General features: G+C 42.6%; 1 protein-coding gene across 1 annotated transcript in view; it reads left to right on the forward strand.

The window, feature by feature from the left end:
* Window positions 1-15,784, forward strand: part of LOC128700671 (neurotrimin-like) — a 388,655-nt gene extending 372,871 nt beyond the window's left edge. Inside the window, exons 6-7 of the mRNA XM_053793960.2 lie at window positions 6,733-6,901; window positions 15,030-15,784. Of these exons, the coding sequence (XP_053649935.2) occupies window positions 6,733-6,901; window positions 15,030-15,148 (288 nt within the window). The 3' untranslated portion in view covers window positions 15,149-15,784. The remainder of the gene's footprint in view (window positions 1-6,732; window positions 6,902-15,029) is intronic.
* The last annotated feature ends 4,423 nt before the right edge of the window (window positions 15,785-20,207 follow it).

Consider the following 20,207-nt stretch of genomic DNA (forward strand, 5'->3'; position numbering starts at 1 on the left):
ATGTGGCAGATGTTGCAAGTATATGGAATAGATGGTAAGTTACTAAATGCTGTAAAGAGTTTTTATGAGGATAGTGAGGCTCAGGTTAGGGTATGTAGAAGAGAGGGAGACTACTTCCTAGTAAAAGTAGGTCTTAGACATGGATGTGTAATGTCACCATGGTTGTTTAATATATTTATAGATGGGGTTGTAAAGGAAGTAAATGCTAGGGTGTTCGGGAGAGGGGTGGGATTAAATTTTGGGGAATCAAATACAAAATGGGAATTGACACAGTTGCTTTTTGCTGATGATACTGTGCTTATGGAAGATTCTAAAGAAAAATTGCAAAGGTTACTGGATGAGTTTGGGAGTCTGTGTAAAGGTAGAAAGTTGAAAGTGAACATAAAAAAGAGTAAGGTGATGAGAGTATCAAATGATTTAGATAAAGAAAAATTAGATATCAAATTGGGGAGGAGGAGTATGGAAGAAGTGAATGTTTTCAGATATTTGGGAGTTGACGTGTCGGCGGAGGAAAAAAAAGTGATTGGTGTGTTGAGGTATGTGTGGAGACAAAAAACGTTATCTATGGAGGCAAAGAAGGGAATGTATGAAAGTATTGTAGTACCAACACTCTTATATGGGTGTGAAGCTTGGGTTGTGAATGCAGCAGCGAGGAGGCGGCTGGAGGCAGTGGAGATGTCCTGTCTAAGGGCAATGTGTGGTGTAAATATTATGCAGAAAATTTGGAGTGTGAAAATTAGGAGAAGGTGTGGAGTTAATAAAAGTATTAGTCAGAAGGCTGAAGAGGGGTTGTTGAGGTGGTTTGGTCATTTAGAGAGAATGGAATAAAGTAGACTGACATGGAGAGCGTATAAATCTGTAGGGAAAGGAAGGCGGGGTATGGGTCGTCCTCGAAGAGGTTGGAAGGAAGGGGTAAGGGAGGTTTTGTGGGAGAGGGGCTTGGACTTCCAGCAGGCGTGCATGAGCGTGTTCGACAGGAGTGAATGTAGACGAATGGTATTTGGGACCTGACGAGCTGTTGAAGTGTGAGCAGGGTAATATTTAGTGAAGGGAATCAGGGAAACTGGTTACTTTTATATAGCCGGAGTCCTGGAAATGGGAAGTACAATGCCTGCACTCTAAAGGAGGTGTTCGGGATATTACCAGTTTGGAGGGATATGTTGTGTATCTTTATACGTATATGCTTCTAAACTGTTGTGTTCTGAGCACCTTTGCAAAAACAGTGATTATGTGTGAGTGAGGTGAAAGTGTTGAATGATGATGAAAGTATTTTCTTTTTGGGGATTTTCTTTCATTTTGGGTCACCCTGCCTCGGTGGGAGACGGCCGACTTGTTAATATATATATATATATATATATATATATATATATATATATATATATATATATATATATATATATATATATATATATATATATATATATATCAGCAACAGCAATGCGACTAGCCGAGGATTCGAACCCGTATTGTTTTAGCCTGTCTCAGGGTGAACGAAAATTCACGACTCTTTAACGCACACGGCAGAGCTAGATGTTGTACCGTGATCCGAGGACATACGGTGGTGTGGATGCTTCAGAACTAATTTCATCTTCCTCCCCGTTTGGTGTACTGGTCTCCACGAGCAGTACATATAGTATTGTAACCATGAACATGTGATATTTCACCAATAACAACACTGCGACTAGCAGAGGATTCGAACCCGTGTTGTTTTAGCCTGCCTCATGGTGCACGAAAATTGAAGACACTCTAACCCAAACGAAAAGGGGAGAAGGATGAAATTAGCTCTAAATCGCCCACACCATCGTATGTCCTCGGATCACGGTACAACACCTAGCTCTGCCAGGTCCGTGATTCTTGTAGGATTGTATGGTCCCGTGGGTTAGAGCGTCGTGAATTTTCGTTCACCATGAGGCGGGCTAAAACAATACGGGTTCGAATCCTCGGCTAGTCGCAGTGTTATTTATTAAATACCAATTGTTCATGGTAATATTAGGACGCTTAGGACTACGAGGAAAAGGAGGAGGATGATTAGGATTACGAGGAAAAGGAGGAGGAGGATTAGGACTACGAGGAAAAGGAGGAGGATGATTAGGATTACGAGGAAAAGGAGGAGGAGGATTAGGATTACGAGGAAAAGGAGGAGGAGGAGGATTAGGATTACGAGGAAAAGGAGGAGGAGGATTAGGATTACGAGGAAAAGGAGGATGATTAGGATTACGAGGAAAAGGTGGAGGAATAGGAGAAGCAGCAGGACCAGGAGGAGGAGGAGGAGCATTAGTAGCAAGAGGAGCAGCAGGAGAAGGAACATTAGCAGCAGCAATAAATAAGCGCTCAACTCGCGAGGGGTCATACAAAGAATAAAGTACGCGAGATAAAGAAGACAAAAGTAACAGCAACTCATCACAGCTGAGGAAGCCAAATGTAAACAAGAACCTTGTACTAGAGTGGACAAGAACCTTGTACTAAAGTGGACAAGAACCTTGTACTAGAGTGGACAAGAACCTTGTACTAGAGTGGACAAGAACCTTGTACTAGAGTGGACAAGAACCTTGTACTAGAGTGGACAAGAACCTTGTACTAGAGTGGACAAGAACCTTGTACTAGAGTGGACAAGAACCTTGTACTAGAGTGGACAAGAACCTTGTACTAGAGTGGACAAGAACCTTGTACTAGAGTGGACAAGAACCTTGTACTAGAGTGGACAAGAACCTTGTACTAGAGTGGACAAGAACCTTGTACTAGAGTGGACAAGAACCTTGTACTAGAGTGGACAAGAACCTTGTACTAGAGTGGAAAGAACCTTGTACTAGAGTGGACAAGAACCTTGTACTAGAGTGGACAAGAACCTTGTACTAGAGTGGACAAGAACCTTGTACTAGAGTGGACAAGAACCTTGTACTAGAGTGGACAAGAACCTTGTACTAGAGTGGACAAGAACCTTGTACTAAAGTGGACAAGAACCTTGTACTAGAGTGGACAAGAACCTTGTACTAGAGTGGACAAGAACCTTGTACTAAAGTGGACAAGAACCTTGTACTAAAGTGGACAAGAATCTTGTACTAGAGTGGACAAGAACCTTGTACTGGCGTGAACAAGAACCTTGTACTAGAGTGGACAACAACCTTGTACTGGCGTGAACAAGAACCTTGTACAAAAGTGGACAAGAACCTTGTACTAAAGTGGACAAGAACCTTGTACTAGAGTGGACAAGAACCTTGTACTGGCGTGAACAAGAATCTTGTACTAGAGTGGACAAGAACCTTGTACTAAAGTGGACAAGAACCTTGTACGGGTGTGAACAAGAACCTTGAACTGGCGTGAACAAGAACCTTGTACTGGCGCGAACAAGAACCTTGTACTAGAGTGAACAAGAACCTTGTACTTGCGTGACCATAGGCTTTATCGTATCTCTTCTTAAAGCTATGTATGTATCTCGCCTCTACTTCACTCTCCAGATTGTTCCACTTCATGACAACATTAAAGCTGAAGAAATACTTCCTAACATCCCTTATGACCTCTTGTTCCTGTAACCCATTTCTGAAACATTCTGTCAGTGTTCTCCTTGTCAATTCCTCTCAGCATTTTGTGCTTCATTATCATATTCCTCTTATGCCTCATGTCCTCCAGTGTCGCCAGGATGAGTTCCCTTAACCTCTCCTCAGAGGACATTACACCTCAGCTCCGGGACTAGTCTCGTTGCAAACTTCTGCACTTTCTCCAATTTTTTTGACCAGCTTGACCACTGTGGATTTCATACTGGTGCTGCATACTCCAACAAGGGCCTGATGTACACGGTGTGTATTTGTGTGTGTGTGTGTATGTTTATATGTGCATGTGTGTGTGTATGTTTATATGTGCATGTGTGTGTGCGTGTGTGTACTCACCTATTTGTGGTTGGAGGGGTGGAGAGTGTGTGTGTGTGTGTGTGTGTGTGTGTGTGTGTGTGTGTGTGTGTGTGTGTGTGTGTGTGTGTGTGTGTGTGTGTGTGTGTGTGTGTGTACTCACCTAATTGTAGTAGCAGGGATCGAGTCACAGCTCCTGGCCCCGCCTCTTCACTGGTCGCTACCGGGTCACTCACGCCCTGCTCTGTGAGCTTTATCATATCTCTTACACACTCATGAACTCCTGTTTGCCTCTCAGCCGTGCTTTCTCCTGCAGGATCATGGTTCGGGTTGATTCTGCCTTGAAAATTACTTTGAGAGGCTGATTCCTTTTCTTTGTGAACCAGCCGATCCTCCTAAAATTTGCCACCTGGGTCATGTCTCCCTCGCCTATCACCTTCATGATACCTTCAATCGCTTGTTTCTCCTCCTGCTTTCTTTCATCATAAGTTTCCCCTTTAGCTTCGTCTAGCCCATAGACAAAAACTGATCTCTCCCTTTCCACCTCCCACTGTGACTCCCATTGCATCCTCTGAGGTGTTTTAGTTCCTTCCCGTGGAGTGTTCCTTCCTTCAGTCCCTTCCCTAGCTGTGGCCCCTATGCTCATTGGTTTGTCCTTCCTGCTCACCTGTTTCTGGCCCCCACAAGTGTCTGGTAAGATCCCTGCACATGTCCTAGTTCCTTCAATGTCTTCCAACCTCTCATTCTGTCCTGGTGTGCTCCTTGTCTTTGTTTTGGCCCCATGTGGGTTCGACAGGACCTCTGCATACAGTTTAGCTTCCATGCTCCCTTCAGACCCATTGTCTGTGTCTGATGTAGACATTGCTGATGCTACTTCTGTAATATCTTTGTCTCTAGGCTGTTTCAGATGTCTCAGCCCCTCCTCTAATCTCTGTACCTTGGCTTCTGCTACTGTGGCATGTTGCTCCCACCTTCTTCATTCTGCTAACCTCTCCTCCATCTTCCTTGCAAGCTCATCTAGGGGGAGGATGGTTATTGGAGGGGGAGAGGTGGTTGGGGGAGGGGGTTAGATGGTTTAGGTGAGGGGTAGGTGGCTAGGGGGATGGGGAGAGGTGGTTAGGGGAAGGGGGAGTATGTGTTTGTGTCAAGTGTATGTGTGCTTGTGTATGTGTGTATGCATGTGTGGGAGAGAGGGATGGGATTAAGGAGGGGAGGGGGGAGGGGGAGAGAAGGATGAGTGACCCTTAGAAGCAGGGGAGGTGTGTGTGTGTGTGTGATGGGATTAGAAGGGGAGGGGAAAGAAGGCTGAGAGTAGAGTGACCGCTTGATAATGGGGTCCTTACGGGTGTGTGTGTGTGTGTGTGTGTGTGTGTGTGTGTGTGTGTGTGTGTGTGTGTGTGTGTGTGTGTGTGTGTGTGTGTGTATGTGTGTGTATGTGTGTATATGTGTGTGTTCGTGTGTATGGGGGAGGTCTGAGGGGGAGATACTGCTAATACATACCAGTAATTCTGAGTTATAAAAAGCGGAAATTGCTACTAGGGTCTAAAGCTTCTATAAGTGTCTACCCTTGTGTGTGTGTGTGTGTGTGTGTGTGTGTGTGTATGTGTGAGGGAGAGATGGTTAGGGGGGTAGGGGAGGGGTTGTTGTGGTTGAAAGATCCGTTATACCTCTCTGTCGTGTAGGCTCAAATTTAGTCCCAGCTGTCTTTCCTAGTATTGCTACTCTCTCCACTTATTGCCCTTTCTGGATTTAAGTATCAATTACTGCTGGTTATTATCCTATTCCTTGTTCACATTGAGAGAGGACTTCCTAGCTTCCTAAGTATTCATACTGCTAATAACTACCGGTAGTAATACTACGTTACCCCTCGCTAGACTGCTGTCCTCCTCACACTCTCCTCAACACTATCTTCACTTTATCTATGCTATTTCTACTCTAATTCTGGTAATAGCTTGCAGGAGTGAGTGACCAGTATCTAACAGTGATGCAAGACCAGAATCCAGAGCCAACATGCAACCACAATAGATGAGCAATACTTGCGCTGGCATCGGTGCGGTGACAAGTTGCCAGATGCTGATGACGTAGTCGTCGTATAGGCCTTCTATCACTATTTTGGAAATCCTTCACCCGTGATGTTTATAACCATATATGCTCATACATCCCGCGTTCCTCACGCGATTTCACTTTTCACTTATGATAGTATACACTTCACATTATATACACTTCACTTTATATGTATAATGGCACACACCTTGTTGTGACGTCACTGCTTCAGCAGGCCTACTCTACCACTGTCCCTTATTATATGTTTTATTTTTCCTTTCTCCTTTTGCTTATTAACTTTTTCGCTCTCACTGTATGGTGCCCCACATTTCACTTGTTATCCAAACGCTGGTAATTCTTGAACACCCGCTTTCACACTCACTTTGATCTTTGTATATTTGAATCTGTGTGGCAACAGGTACCTACTGCCCCTAACGGTTTGGCACTTTGAAATATTAATGATTTCAGGCTTCCTCTCGACTTTTTTTTAACTAATAACTTTATTTATCACTCGTAGGATTGTTCACTGACATTGTCACTACCACTGATTACTGCTAGCAGTTACTGCACACCTTAAAAACACTAACGTTCTTGGAGCCTTGTGCATCCACGTCTGCGTGACTGTGTATGTGTATGTGTGTGTATGTGTGTGTATGTGTGTGTGTGTGTGTGTGTGTGTGTGTGTGTGTGTGTGTGTGTGTGTGTGTGTGTGTGTGTGTGTGTGTGTGTGTGTGAGTGAGAGAGAGAGAGAGAGAGAGAGAAAGTTAATTGACTGACAGTGTTGAGAGTTGGTGAATTACGAGAGGATGCAGGTGGTGTCAACAGCTGACTGACTGACTGTTGACAGCTGGTGAGTTACGAGAGGACGCGGGGTGGGGTGGTGGTATCAACAGAGAAGGGTCTGGTGACCACGTCGAGGCTACTGGTGCAGTATGCAGAGACCAGACACACGGGGGTCTACACCTGCTCTCCTGCCAACTCCAAGCCCAAGAGCGTCAACGTCCACGTCATCGCAGGTCAGTTTTCAACCAGCGTATATTTATAACATGTTATTACCTATGCAAGACAAGCCATGAGGGATGGAAATCGCCAGCTCAAGATCTTTCACCCGTCTCCGTGCATCATCAGGAGCTATGGAATGTTGCAAGAGTAGCAACAGGTGGAAAGAATTTATGCCTTTTCAGAGTAAGGCAAAGTAAGATCTTCTTCCACCTGTTGCTACTCTTGCAACATTTTGTAGCTCCTGATGACGCAGGGAGACGTGTGGAAGATCTTGAGCTAGAGATTTCCATTCCTCGTGGCTTATCTTGCATTGTTAAGATGGCCCGACTACGATTGTGTTGATTGTAATTACCTATTTATGATAAAAGTTTGAAACATTGCAAATATTCCTGCACATACCTTAATAAGGAACTCTGTCCACTGTTCTTAAAGGTCAGTGGTCACGAAAGGTCAACCTGTCCTATTTGTCTGGGGGATTAGTGTGGAGCATTATAGAGCACCATAGCTTGTAGCGTTTTGGAATCTCAGGCTAAAGTGTTGAAGGAGGAGGTTCTACTTCTCCAAGAAGAAAACAGGAGCCTGAAAACCCGCCTAGATGGATTTGGGAGTGAGTGTGCGAAGGGTGGAGTCTGTGTGGAGGAAAAGGTTACCAACAGTGAGTTAGAGTGGCAACTGCTTCAAGTGGAATGTGGTCTCTACTAAAGGTAGAAGGATCAGGATAAGGAAGCTTAATAGAGAAGATCTGAAGGTAGCAAATCGATTCTCTGTTCTTCAGGATGAGTGTAATTCAGTGGTTAGTGAGGTTAAAGATACCACTAGCTCACCTGCTAATCAAGGTAAGAATATTCTGGTTGTAGGTGACTCGCAGGTAAGAAATATGGACCATTCTTTCTGTAACAGAGGTAGGAACGTTAGACAGAGAGTGTGCTTCCCAGGAGCTGGTATTGATGACATAGTCAACAGGTTGGATAATATATCAGGTACTGCAAGGAATTTGCAATTTCATTCATTGATAACTGGGACAAATTTTATGGCAAACGTGATATGTATGCAAGGGATGGGGTACATCTCTCAGGGGCTAGAGTGGTTGCATTAGCCAACTCAATTGAGAGTGGCCATTGCTGACGTGTCTAGGACTTTCAACTGATAGATTATAGAGGTATAGGTGTGTGTGGGAAACAATCGAGCTGCAGTAAAGGGTTGAAATCAGCAGATATTACCAGGATACCTCAGGGATATGTTTAATAGACAATATTCAGAATAAAGTTGCTAGTAAAGGCAAAGCAATTGATCAACAGAGATAGTAGAAGGCAGCGAGTGACTAGCTCCCTAAAGGTTTACTATACTAATAGTAGGAGTCTAAGAAACAAGATAGATGAGCTAAGATTACTTGCACATGCAGATAATATAGATATTATTGCTTATAACAGAGATCTGGTTCAACCTGAAAGATAGAGAAATGCCTTCTGAATACAAGGCTATAACATATTCCACACTGATTGGGTCAACAGGAAGGGTGGAGGAGTGGTGATGTATGCGAGAGATAATTTAAAATGTTGTGTTAGATAATATATAAGATTAGAAGCATCAGACACAGAATTTGTTTGGCTACAATTTCTCGAGGGTCGTGGCAAATTAATTTTGGGTGTGATTTATAGGCCCCCAAATCTTGATAGGGAGTGCGAAAAGCTGCTATGGGACGAGATTCATAAGGTGTCTAGATATGAAAATAACGTGTTAATGGAAGATTTTAACTTTAGGCAAATTGATTGGAACAATATGACAGGAAATCTTGAGTCTAGTGACTTTCTTGATATGATTCAGGATTGCTTTTTGAAACAGCGTGACTGAACTAACTAGAGGAAACAATGTGCTAGACTTGGTTTTTGCCAAAAAGGAATCGTTAATTAATAAACGTGAGGTTAATGAGCTTGGGGAAAGCGATCACAAATCACTTAGTTTCAATATATCGAGGAATTACCCAAATAACTGCAATCAAGTCTTTGTCCCAGACTTCTGCTAGGCCGATTTCATGAGACTGAGAAATTACCTGGGTGGGCTAAATTGGAACGATCTGACTATAGGTCAAGTAGGTGGTGTTGGTTACCAATACGACGTTTTTCAGAGCATAGTTCTAGCTGCCCAAAGAATGATGCTCACACTCCGTTAGGATCGCAACACTCATTGTTACACTATTCATCAAGATTTGTTCACCATAATGTCACTAAAGAAGTTGATCACACTTCTCTGTGTCTTGATATGGTCTTTGAGATACTTTTATGCACAAAAACGCATGGATCAGCGTTCTTTGTTGGTTATCCCAGCATCAATGCGAGTCCTAGCAGGGTCAAAAGCAATCTGACGACGCCACAGCCTCCTACAACGCCACTCCACTAGCCCATAAAGGAACTCCACTAGCCCATAAAGGAAAGCTGACCTAGTATATTTTGCTTCCTTGCCAAACATCCACCAGGAAGGAAAGCAGAATGCTTGATTCTTGCTGTCTTAAGCATAGACAACAATGTACACTATCTTTACCATGGTAATAAAGTGGGTACAGGTTTTTCCTTAATTGTCCTGCTAAGGTAAGAGATTGTCTGTCTCTTATTAAACTACTGGTTAAACATCTGCTGGTAGTTACTTGGTGTAACAGTAAACAAGATGCTTGCCTCTTCTGAGAGGGCTGGGCCAATCAGGGCTGAAAAGGGCTGAAGAGGGCTTAAGGGGGTTGATACCCCCCTCCTGGAGAAATTTTCTCCACACAGTACATTCAATTAAGGGTAAAATAAAAAATCGAATAAGAAAAGCTAAGAGAGATTATGAGGCTAAAGTGGCAAGGGATTCGAAGACTAACCCAAAAGGTTTCTCTCAGGTATACATAAGTAAGATTAGCTAATTAGGGGCAAAATTGGCCCACTCAAAAGTAACTCAGGTCAGATCACTGACATTGATAAGGAAATGTGTGAAATTTTTAACTCTTATTTCTTCTCAATTTTTAAGCAGGAAGATACTAGTGAAATTCAAGAAATGATAAAACTATGTAGAACAGGACGATAATAAACTACGCACGATTAGTGTCACTAGTGACATGGTCCTCAGACAAATGTAGAATTTCAAACCTAACAAATCCCCAGGTCCTGATGAACTGTTTGCAAGGGTTTTAAAGAAATGTAAAGAGGAACTTAGCTAACCTTTGCCTAGTCTTCTCAACATATCACTACAAACTGGCATAGTGCCGGACAAGTGGAAAATGGCAAATGTAATACCTACTTACAAGGAGCATAAATAATACGAGTCCTCAGGTTGTTCTTCAACTCTGTATATCTTTCGTTAGGCCTCATTTAGATTATGTTTCACACTACTGGTCACCGTATTACAGAATGGATATAAATGCACTGGAAAACGTACAAAGGAGGATGACAAAGTTTATCCTATGTCTCAGAAATCCTCCCTATGAGGACAGACTGAGGGCCCTGAATCTGCACTCTCTAGAAAGGCGTAGAATTAGAGGGGATATGACTGAGGTGTATAAATGGAAAACAGGAATAAAGGGATTATAGATAGCGTGCTAAAAATATCTAGCAAGGACAGGACTCGCAGCAATGGATTTAAGTTGGGTTGGTATTAGAATTATGGATGAGTGGAATAAACTCCCGAGTACCGTCATAGAAGCTAAGACGTTGTGTAGTTTTAAAAATAGGTTAGGTAAATTCATGAGTGGGTGTGAGTTGGACTTGACTAGCTTGTGCTAATAGGTTTGATTCTATGTGACCTGACCTGACTATGTGGGTCATTGGTTTAAGCCGGGAGGTGACTTCAATATGCCTCGCATGGGCCAGTAGGCCTGCTGCAGTGTTCCTTCTTTCTTATGTTCTTACACTGTGTCCTTTCATATACTCTCAACATTATTGTATTACACTGGGAGGCGCTACAACTGAGGATGATCAACATCTGCAGAATGGATGGATGCAAGGAAAGGAGAGGTAGATGTAATTCCTCGGATAAAGAGCTTTCTTGCAGGCATCAAGGCACTTCCTTCAAGGTGTTCTCTCGTGTACTCTAGAGACGTTATCTTTCTATAATGTCTAAAATTTATTATAATCTTAGTCTCTGCACTCGTTCTCCATTGCTCAAATTACTTTGTTATACAGTTAACTTTATTGTTGGTCTCTGAGCTAAGTGTATTTTGTTTACGATTCTTAAATGTGTATTATGACAGCTACACTAACTGGTATGTAATATACATTAAGTGGAATCTAACATACACTAACTGGGATCTAACATACACTAACTGGGATCTAACATACACTAACTGGTATCTAACAAACATTAACGTAAGTCTAATAAATGCTGGCTTGAATCTACCAAATCTGCTCTAAGAATCTGAGATTATATACACACTAACTGGGGTCCAACATACTGGGGTATAACATACACTGAGGACAAACAGACTTGTGACAAACATACTAAATTAGTGTGCAAATTAATTGGGACACGAGTAAATTTTGTGATTATCTCATGTGTCTTAATCTCTGGCTTAATTAATGTAATTTGGGTCTTTTCTTTTCAGAAAAAGTTTGTTACAAACTTCTGACAACCATCCAGCTGTGGTGTTACTCTGCGACTCTCGTCAGTGCCACAACAGCTGTTGTTCTGTAAGGATATTCCTGCAAGTGTGCTCCATGAGTGAATGTGGTTTTACCAGTTCATGATTACTGCTAAAATTCATGATGTATGTTACACCTAGGAAGCGTGCAAGTATCGTAGCTCTTAGAAATCATACTGCTTTGAGTATTAGATCACCGAAAATTTAAGCCTAGCAAAGTCAATTGTTGGTCAGATTCGAAAAAAAGCTGAAGATACTGGTGATTGTGGTTCACTGCGTCGAGGAAGATGTGAAAGAAAACCCAAGACAACACCTCACGATGAAAAGGTTATCGTAAATAGTGTGAAGGATCCCAAGAAAACCAGCAAAGATCTACAGAGAGATTTGGCTTCAGCTGCCGTAAATGTTGATTCGTCAACTGTTCGAAGAGGCTCACTGAAGTTGGCAGAACTGCCACAAAGCCGGTAAAGATACAATTATAGACTGCTGCTATGAAGAAAAAAATCGGCTGAATGGGCAGTCGAGCATAAGTAATGGATGACAGATGAATGGAGAAAAGCTAAATTTTCAGATGAGGCGCATTTTATTTAAAGTACCTAGCTAGAGATCAGTGGTGGTGGCACGGAGTAAAGGCGAACCTCTTCGAAATGGACACATTCAACAAGCGCCCTAACACCCACCTAAGATGTTTTCGGGTAGTTTTACTGCTAAAGGCCTAGGACGACTTGTTATTGTTCAGGGAACGATGAACAGTGAGAGATACAAGACAATCCTAGCAACTCACTTGCTTCCCATCGTGGACAGGCCTTCCTGATAAAGAAGGCATTTTCCAGCAGGATCTTGCTCCATGCCACACTTCCAGAAAAATGCTAGCATTCATCGAAGAGAGCCGGCTAAGCGTTCTAAACAGCCTGGAAACTCTCCTGACCTATACTAATTGAAAATTATGGACAATAACGAAACACAGGATAGCGAAACAGGATTGTTCACCTGTGGAGAAGCTAAATGCTGCTGTTATTAGAATCTATTACCACGACCAACTTGCCAAAATGTGTTCAAAATTGGTCGATTCTATGCCCAAGAGTGCAGCAGTTCTTATAAAAACAAAGGCTAGTCATATCTCTTATTAGATCAGTTATCTGTTGTATCTTTTGTGTATTTTATCAAATAAACATTAATTTTCCAAATGTCTCATTTCATCACTGTCCCAATTAATATGCACACTAGTGTATATGAGAACTAACTTACACTAACTGGGGTCAAATATACATTATGAGAGGACTAACATATCAACTGGGGACTAACATACATCAACTGGGGACTAACATACATCAACTGGGGACTAACATACATCAACTGGGGACTAACATACATCAACTGGGGACTAACATACATCAACTAGGGACTAACATACATCAACTAGGGACTAACATACATCAACTAGGGACTAACATACATCAACTAGGGACTAACATACATCAACTAGGGACTAACATACATCAACTAGGGACTAACATATCATCTGGGGACTAACATACATCAGCTGGGGACTAACATACATCAACTGGGGACTAACATACATCAACTAGGGACTAACATATCATCTGGGGACTAACATACATCAGCTGGGGACTAACATACATCAACTGGGGACTAACATACATCAACTGGGGATTAACATGCATCAACTGGGGACTAACATACATCAACTAGGGACTAATATATCATCTGGGGACTAACATACATCAGCTGGGGACTAACATACATCAATTGGGAACTAACATACATCAATTGGGGACTAACATACATCAACTGGGGACTAACATACATCAACTGAGGACTAAGATGCATCTACTGAGGACTAATACTAACTGGGAACTCACACTAACCGGGGCCATACACTAAAAGGGGACTCTCAATAACCGGGGACTCGCACTAAGCGGAGACTCTCACTAACTTTATAAACACTGAAGTATTTTATCTTAACCCATTTCCCCTCTCTCTCTCTCTCTCTCTCTCCCTCACCTTGAAACACTATTACTCTTAAATCAATATTTAATCTTTCTGAAAATATTTCTGTACGATTCTGTCATCATGAGACAGATACTGACTCACGAAATCGTAATGACACGATTGCAAACAAACCATACCACGGGCGGGATTTGAACCCGCGGTCAGAGAGTCTCAAAACTCCAGACCGTCGCGTTAGCCACTGGACCAGCTAGCCACAATAAGATTCGTCCAACTAGGTATATTTCTACACCATAGGAAGGTTAGCACAGGCACCACTGTGACCACAAATGCAAGTTTTTACAGACGAACTTGCATTTGTGGTCACAGAGGTGCCTGTGCTAACCTTCCTATGGTGTAGAAATATACCTAGTTGGACGAATCTTATTGTGGGTAGCTGGTCTAGTGGCTAACGCGACGGTCTGGAGTTCTGAGACTCTCTGACCGCGGGTTCAAATCCCGCCCGTGGTATGGTTAGACAGATACTGTCTAACACCTAACTTATGACACTTCTCTAAATTCTGTCTTATCTAATGTGTGCGCGGGAGAGAGCGAGCGAGAGAGTAGAGGGAGAGTAGAAAGAGAATAGAGAGCAGAGATAGTACAGAGAATAGAGAGGAAAGAGTAGAGAGGGGAGAGATGGGAGGAGAGAGGAGTGAGAAAGAGAGAATTTGTTTCCAACTGTTGACACTACACACTACATTAACAACACATAAATATAAAACTTAGTATTATTAGTGGCGTTCGTTCAGACACACCATCGATACAAGCGATGTATAGCAGATATACCTCTCTCAGTATTAATGCACCAACAGGTATACCTTCCCATCAGTAGGGATAAATGCATTCTAGATTGTGACTGTATAGGTAATATGTCCCCGGTTGGTGAGAGTCCACGGGCACTTATAATTAAAAATCACAATTCTTGTCATCTATGCCAAGATGTTTCCCACAAACTTTGCATTTTAACTTTTGATAATTTAAAAATAAAATTATCTGTGTCAAAAGAAAAATATTTTTTGTCTTATGTGATGATATTAGTAATATTATTAGTAACAATTATTAATTGGCCTTTTTTGTAAATTAGTGTTATTGTTATGTCTCTCTAACCTTTGTATATGTTTTAGTTAAAAAAAAATAATCTTTACTTGACTTATCAATTTCAGGATCAACTTGAGCGCCAGTTCGTTAATGTTTCTAGTTCCAGGTCGTTGTGAGCGCTTGAGTAATAATTTATTTGATTCCAGGTTTAATATGAGTATCTATCATTTAATTTTAATTGCAGTAGGGCCATCTCGTCTGATAATATTACAGCGCTTAGGCAACGTTTTGCAGAGCCTAAGGTCACTGTTGGTTATGTCCGACTGTCTTTTAAGTTTGTTCATCTGTATCTCTTTTCTTTTATCTCCCTCCCTCTTTCTTTAGAAATGTATCGTAACTAACATATTCATTCATATTCACACAAAATCTCTCTCTCTCTCACCCTGAGAACGAAGTACTAACAGTACTCTCTCTCTCTCTCTCAGGGGATCAGCCAGCGGCCATCGTTCACGAAAACGGATGTGCTGCTGTAGTGGGGCTAATCTCCCTCGTGCTCTCCCTCACTCTCCTCTCCCTGTCTCTTTCTCCTCTCCTTCTCTCGTAATGCTCGGCCTCACTCGTCGCCAGCTTTCCCTCACCACTTGACGCTGGTATTCGGAAGACAAGGCAGCTCCGCGTGTGGATGCAGTGGCTAGAAGAAGACAGCCTGCGTGTGGATGCAGTGGCTAGAACAAAAAGCACACGTGTGGATGCAGTGAATAGGACAAAGCAGCCCACGAGTGGATGAAGTGGATAGAACAAGGCAGCCTACGAGTAGATGCAGTTATAAAAACATGAGAGTAGTGATCAGGGGAAAGTCATGTTGATACAGATATAAAAAACAACGTAGCCAGCATGTAAATAATGACTGTGTGGACACCTGACGACTCCAGGAGTCACCCCCTCATTGACCCAGCCTAAGACTTGGCCTCCTAGATGACAGTCTAATCAAACAGGTTGTTGGTGATAACCTTACGCAGTCTAGCATTGGCACCATAGCCCGAGTGATCAAAATGAATCTGACTCGTGTGTGTGTGTGTGTGTGTGTGTGTGTGTGTGTGTGTGTGTGTGTGTGTGTGTGTGTCTGTGTGTGTGTGTGTGTGCGCTGTGTGTTAGTTACCATTTTGTCCTAGGCACATGTCGATTAGACACTAGGCCTGTTGTATATACGTGCGTGTGTGTGTGTGTGTGTGGGGGTGTGTGTGCACTCACCTAATTGTGGTTGCAGGGGTCGAGACTCAGCTCCTGGCCCCTGTGTGTGTGTGTGTGTGTGTGTGTGTGTGTGTGTGTGTGTGTGTGTGTGTGTGTGTGTGTGTGTGTGTGTGTGTGTGGTGTGTTATGTGTGGTGTGTGGTGTGTGTGTGATGTGTGGTGGGTGTGTGATGTGTGGTGTGTGGTGGGTGTGTGGTGGGTGTGTGGTGTGTGTGTGGTGTGTGTGTGGTGTGTGTGTGGTGTGTGTGTGGTGTGTGTGGTGGGTGTGTGGTGGGTGTGTGGTGGGTGTGTGGTGGGTGTGTGGTGGGTGTGTGGTGGGTGTGTGGTGGGTGTGTGGTGGGTGTGGTGTGTGTGTGTGGTGTGTGTGTGTGTGGTGTGTGTGTGTGTGGTGTGTGTGTGTGTGTGTGGTGGGTGTGGTGTGTGGTGTGTGTGTGTGTGTGTGTGTGGTGTGTGTGTGGTGTGTGTGGTGTGTGTGTGTGTGGTGTGTGTGTGTGGGTGTGTGTGTGTGTGTGGTGTGTGTGTGTGGTGTGTGTGTGGTGTGTGTGTGGTGTGTGTGGTGTGTGTGTGTGGTGTATGTGGTGTGTGTGTGGTGTGTGTGTGGTGTGTGTGTGGTGTGTGTGGTGTGTGTGTGTGGTGTATGTGGTGTGTGTGGCGTGTGTGTGTGGTGTGTGTGTGGTGTGTGTGTGTGTGTGTGTGTGTGTGTGTGGGGCGTGTGTGTGTGTGTGTGTGTGTGTGTGTGTGTGTGTGTGTGTGTGTGTATGTGTGTGTGGCGTACGTGGTGTGTGTGTGTGTGTGTTTGTGTGTGTGTGTGTGTGTGTGTTTGTGTGTGTGTGTGTGTGTGTGTGTTTGTGTGTGTGTGTGTTTGTGTGTGTGTGTGTGTGTTTGTGTGTGTGTGCGTGCGTGAGAGCTCGTTGATAACACGTAGTCATAATACAAAATAAGAGATTATAACAACACTTAACACGTGGTTACAGCAACACATCAGAACACGTTGTTGTGGCAATACATCAAAGACACATTGTTATTTACACGTTAAACACGTGATTACAACATACCAGAACAAGTGGCTATAACACATCAATACACGTGGTTACAACCCCTCAAAACACGTTATAACACATCAAAACACGTGATTACACCTCAAAACAGGTGGCTATAACACATCAAAGCAGGTGTTTATAACACCTACAAAGTCTTAGTTATAACGACACTCAACCAGACATACAATAAAATTTACGTATCTCAAAGTGATGGGCAAGATTTAAAAAAGCCTGCTATTAGTAAAAGTTTGAATCCGATAAGAAAGGCATTCTCCAGTAACTAATTTGAGTCCTAAAAATTCAATTTTTCTTTGACCTCTATTAGTAAATTTTCAAATCTGCGCCTGTTCTAAATTATGAGGCATCATTGTCAATATTTTAAAGCCAATCAGAAAAAGAACTAAGTTACTGAATAAGAAATATCACTGTTTATTCAATAAAATAGACATTTTTGGAATTTTCTTCAATAAGTCGGCCGTCTCCCACCGAGGCAAGGTGACCCAAAAAGAAAGAAAATCCCCCAAAAAAAAATACTTTCATCATTAAACACTTTCACCTCATTCATAAATAATCACTGTTTTTGCAGAGGTGCTCAGAATGCAACAGATTAGAAACATATATAAACACATAAATCATATCCCTCCAAACTGCCAATATCCCGAACATCTCCTTTAAAGTGCAGGCATTGTGCTTCCCATTTCCATTTGGGCTTATGGCATCCAGTACCAGCGTGAGCCTTGTGTTTAGGAAACCACATCTGTAAAAATTTGAACCCGATCGGACTAGTCATTCTTCTGTTATGGCGCGGATTCTAACAATTCCATGTCTTTATTATTTTACTACATCAACAAATTCACCAGCACTCAATCTAAACTTAACAGTTAATATCCTGGCCTTAAAATACATCAACCAGTACATAGTGAACTCCTTCAAATGACGCAAACTTAAAATTATTGAACGTGATTTAGCGGGAATAGAAAAAAAAATCACACAAAATCATGAAATTTGCACCAACATGTCTGAACATGACTTTTCGCCGTCGTCGAATATATTTGAGGCACCTTTATTAAATGCTTAAATCTACACTACTAAGGACAGGATTGTGTAAGTTATCAGAATCATTCCAAAATGCTGGGAATGGGTAAATACTTGGGTCATAAGCCACGCCACCAAGCCCAATGTTCCAAGAATTTGGTCCTCGTTACCTTGCACAAATGTTGATTATTGGAAGACGATTGGGCGAGATGTTCTAGGGTTATGACCGAAAAAAATCGAAAACTTGGTAAAGAGGAAAATTCAGAGCTTCTCTTAAAATATACTAACTCTGGTGATGTCTAATAAAACGTGGTTACAACACTAAACGACACGTGGTTAAAACACGTGGTTATAGCAACACGTAACGACACGTGGTTATAGCAACACTTAATTTGTGGGTATGACAACACGAGTAACACCACCTACCAACACGTGGTTGTAACACCACCTAATAACACGTGGTTATAGCACCACCTACCAACACGTGGTTATACCACCACCTAACAACACGTGGTTATAACACCACCTACCAACACGTGGTTATAACACCACCTAACAACACGTGGTTATAACACCACCTAACAACACGCGGTTATAGCACCACCTACCAACACGTGGTTATAACACCACCTAACAACACGCGGTTATAACACCACCTACCAACACGTGGTTATAACACCACCTAACAACACGTGGTTATAACACCACCTAAAAACACATGGTTATAGCACCACCTACCAACACGTGGTTATAACACCACCTAACAACATGTGGTTATAACACCACCTAACAACATGTGGTTATAACACCACCTAACAACACGTGGTTATAACACCACCTACCAACACGTGGTTATAACACCACCTAACAACACGTGGTTATAACACCACCTAAAAACACATGGTTATAGCACCACCTACCAACACGTGGTTATAACACCACCTAACAACACGTGGTTATAACACCACCTACCAACACGTGGTTATAACACCACCTACCAACACGTGGTTATAACACCACCTAACAACACGCGGTTATAACACCACCTAACAACACGTGGTTATAACACCACCTAACAACACGCGGTTATAACACCACCTACCAACACGTGGTTATAACACCACCTAACAACACGCGGTTATAACACCACCTACCAACACGTGGTTATAACACCACCTAACAACACGCGGTTATAACACCACCTACCAACACGTGGTTATAACACCACCTAACAACACGTGGTTATAACACCACCTAAAAACACATGGTTATAGCACCACCTACCAACACGTGGTTATAACACCACCTAACAACATGTGGTTATAACACCACCTAACAACATGTGGTTATAACACCACCTAACAACACGTGGTTATAGCACCACCTACCAACACGTGGTTATAACACCACCTAACAACATGTGGTTATAACACCACCTAACAACATGTGGTTATAACACCACCTAACAACACGTGGTTATAACACCACCTACCAACACGTGGTTATAACACCACCTAACAACACGTGGTTATAACACCACCTAAAAACACATGGTTATAGCACCACCTACCAACACGTGGTTATAACACCACCTAACAACACGTGGTTATAACACCACCTACCAATACGTGGTTATACCACCACCTACCAACACGTGGTTATAACACCACCTAACAACACGCGGTTATAACACCACCTAACAACACGTGGTTATAACACCACCTAACAACACGCGGTTATAACACCACCTACCAACACGTGGTTATAACACCACCTAACAACACGCGGTTATAACACCACCTACCAACACGTGGTTATAACACCACCTAACAACACGTGGTTATAACACCACCTAAAAACACATGGTTATAGCACCACCTACCAACACGTGGTTATAACACCACCTAACAACATGTGGTTATAACACCACCTAACAACATGTGGTTATAACACCACCTAACAACACGTGGTTATAGCACCACCTACCAACACGTGGTTATAACACCACCTAACAACATGTGGTTATAACACCACCTAACAACATGTGGTTATAACACCACCTACCAACACGTGGTTATAACACCACCTAACAACACGTGGTTATAACACCACCTAATAACACGTGGTTATAACACCACCTACCAACACGTGGTTATAACACCACCTAACAACACGTGGTTATAACACCACCTAATAACACGTGGTTATAACAAACGTTCAGATCATCCTTACATATTTGGATACTCTCAAAACCCGTGGAAGTCACTCGGTGCCTGAGTATGGTGACGTCAAGACTGAGCAAGTTCACTCTCTGGAATCAAAATCTCTCACCATCATC

Source organism: Cherax quadricarinatus, chromosome 56 (genome assembly GCF_038502225.1).
Source record: "Cherax quadricarinatus isolate ZL_2023a chromosome 56, ASM3850222v1, whole genome shotgun sequence".
Classification (NCBI taxonomy): Eukaryota; Metazoa; Arthropoda; class Malacostraca; order Decapoda; family Parastacidae; genus Cherax; species Cherax quadricarinatus.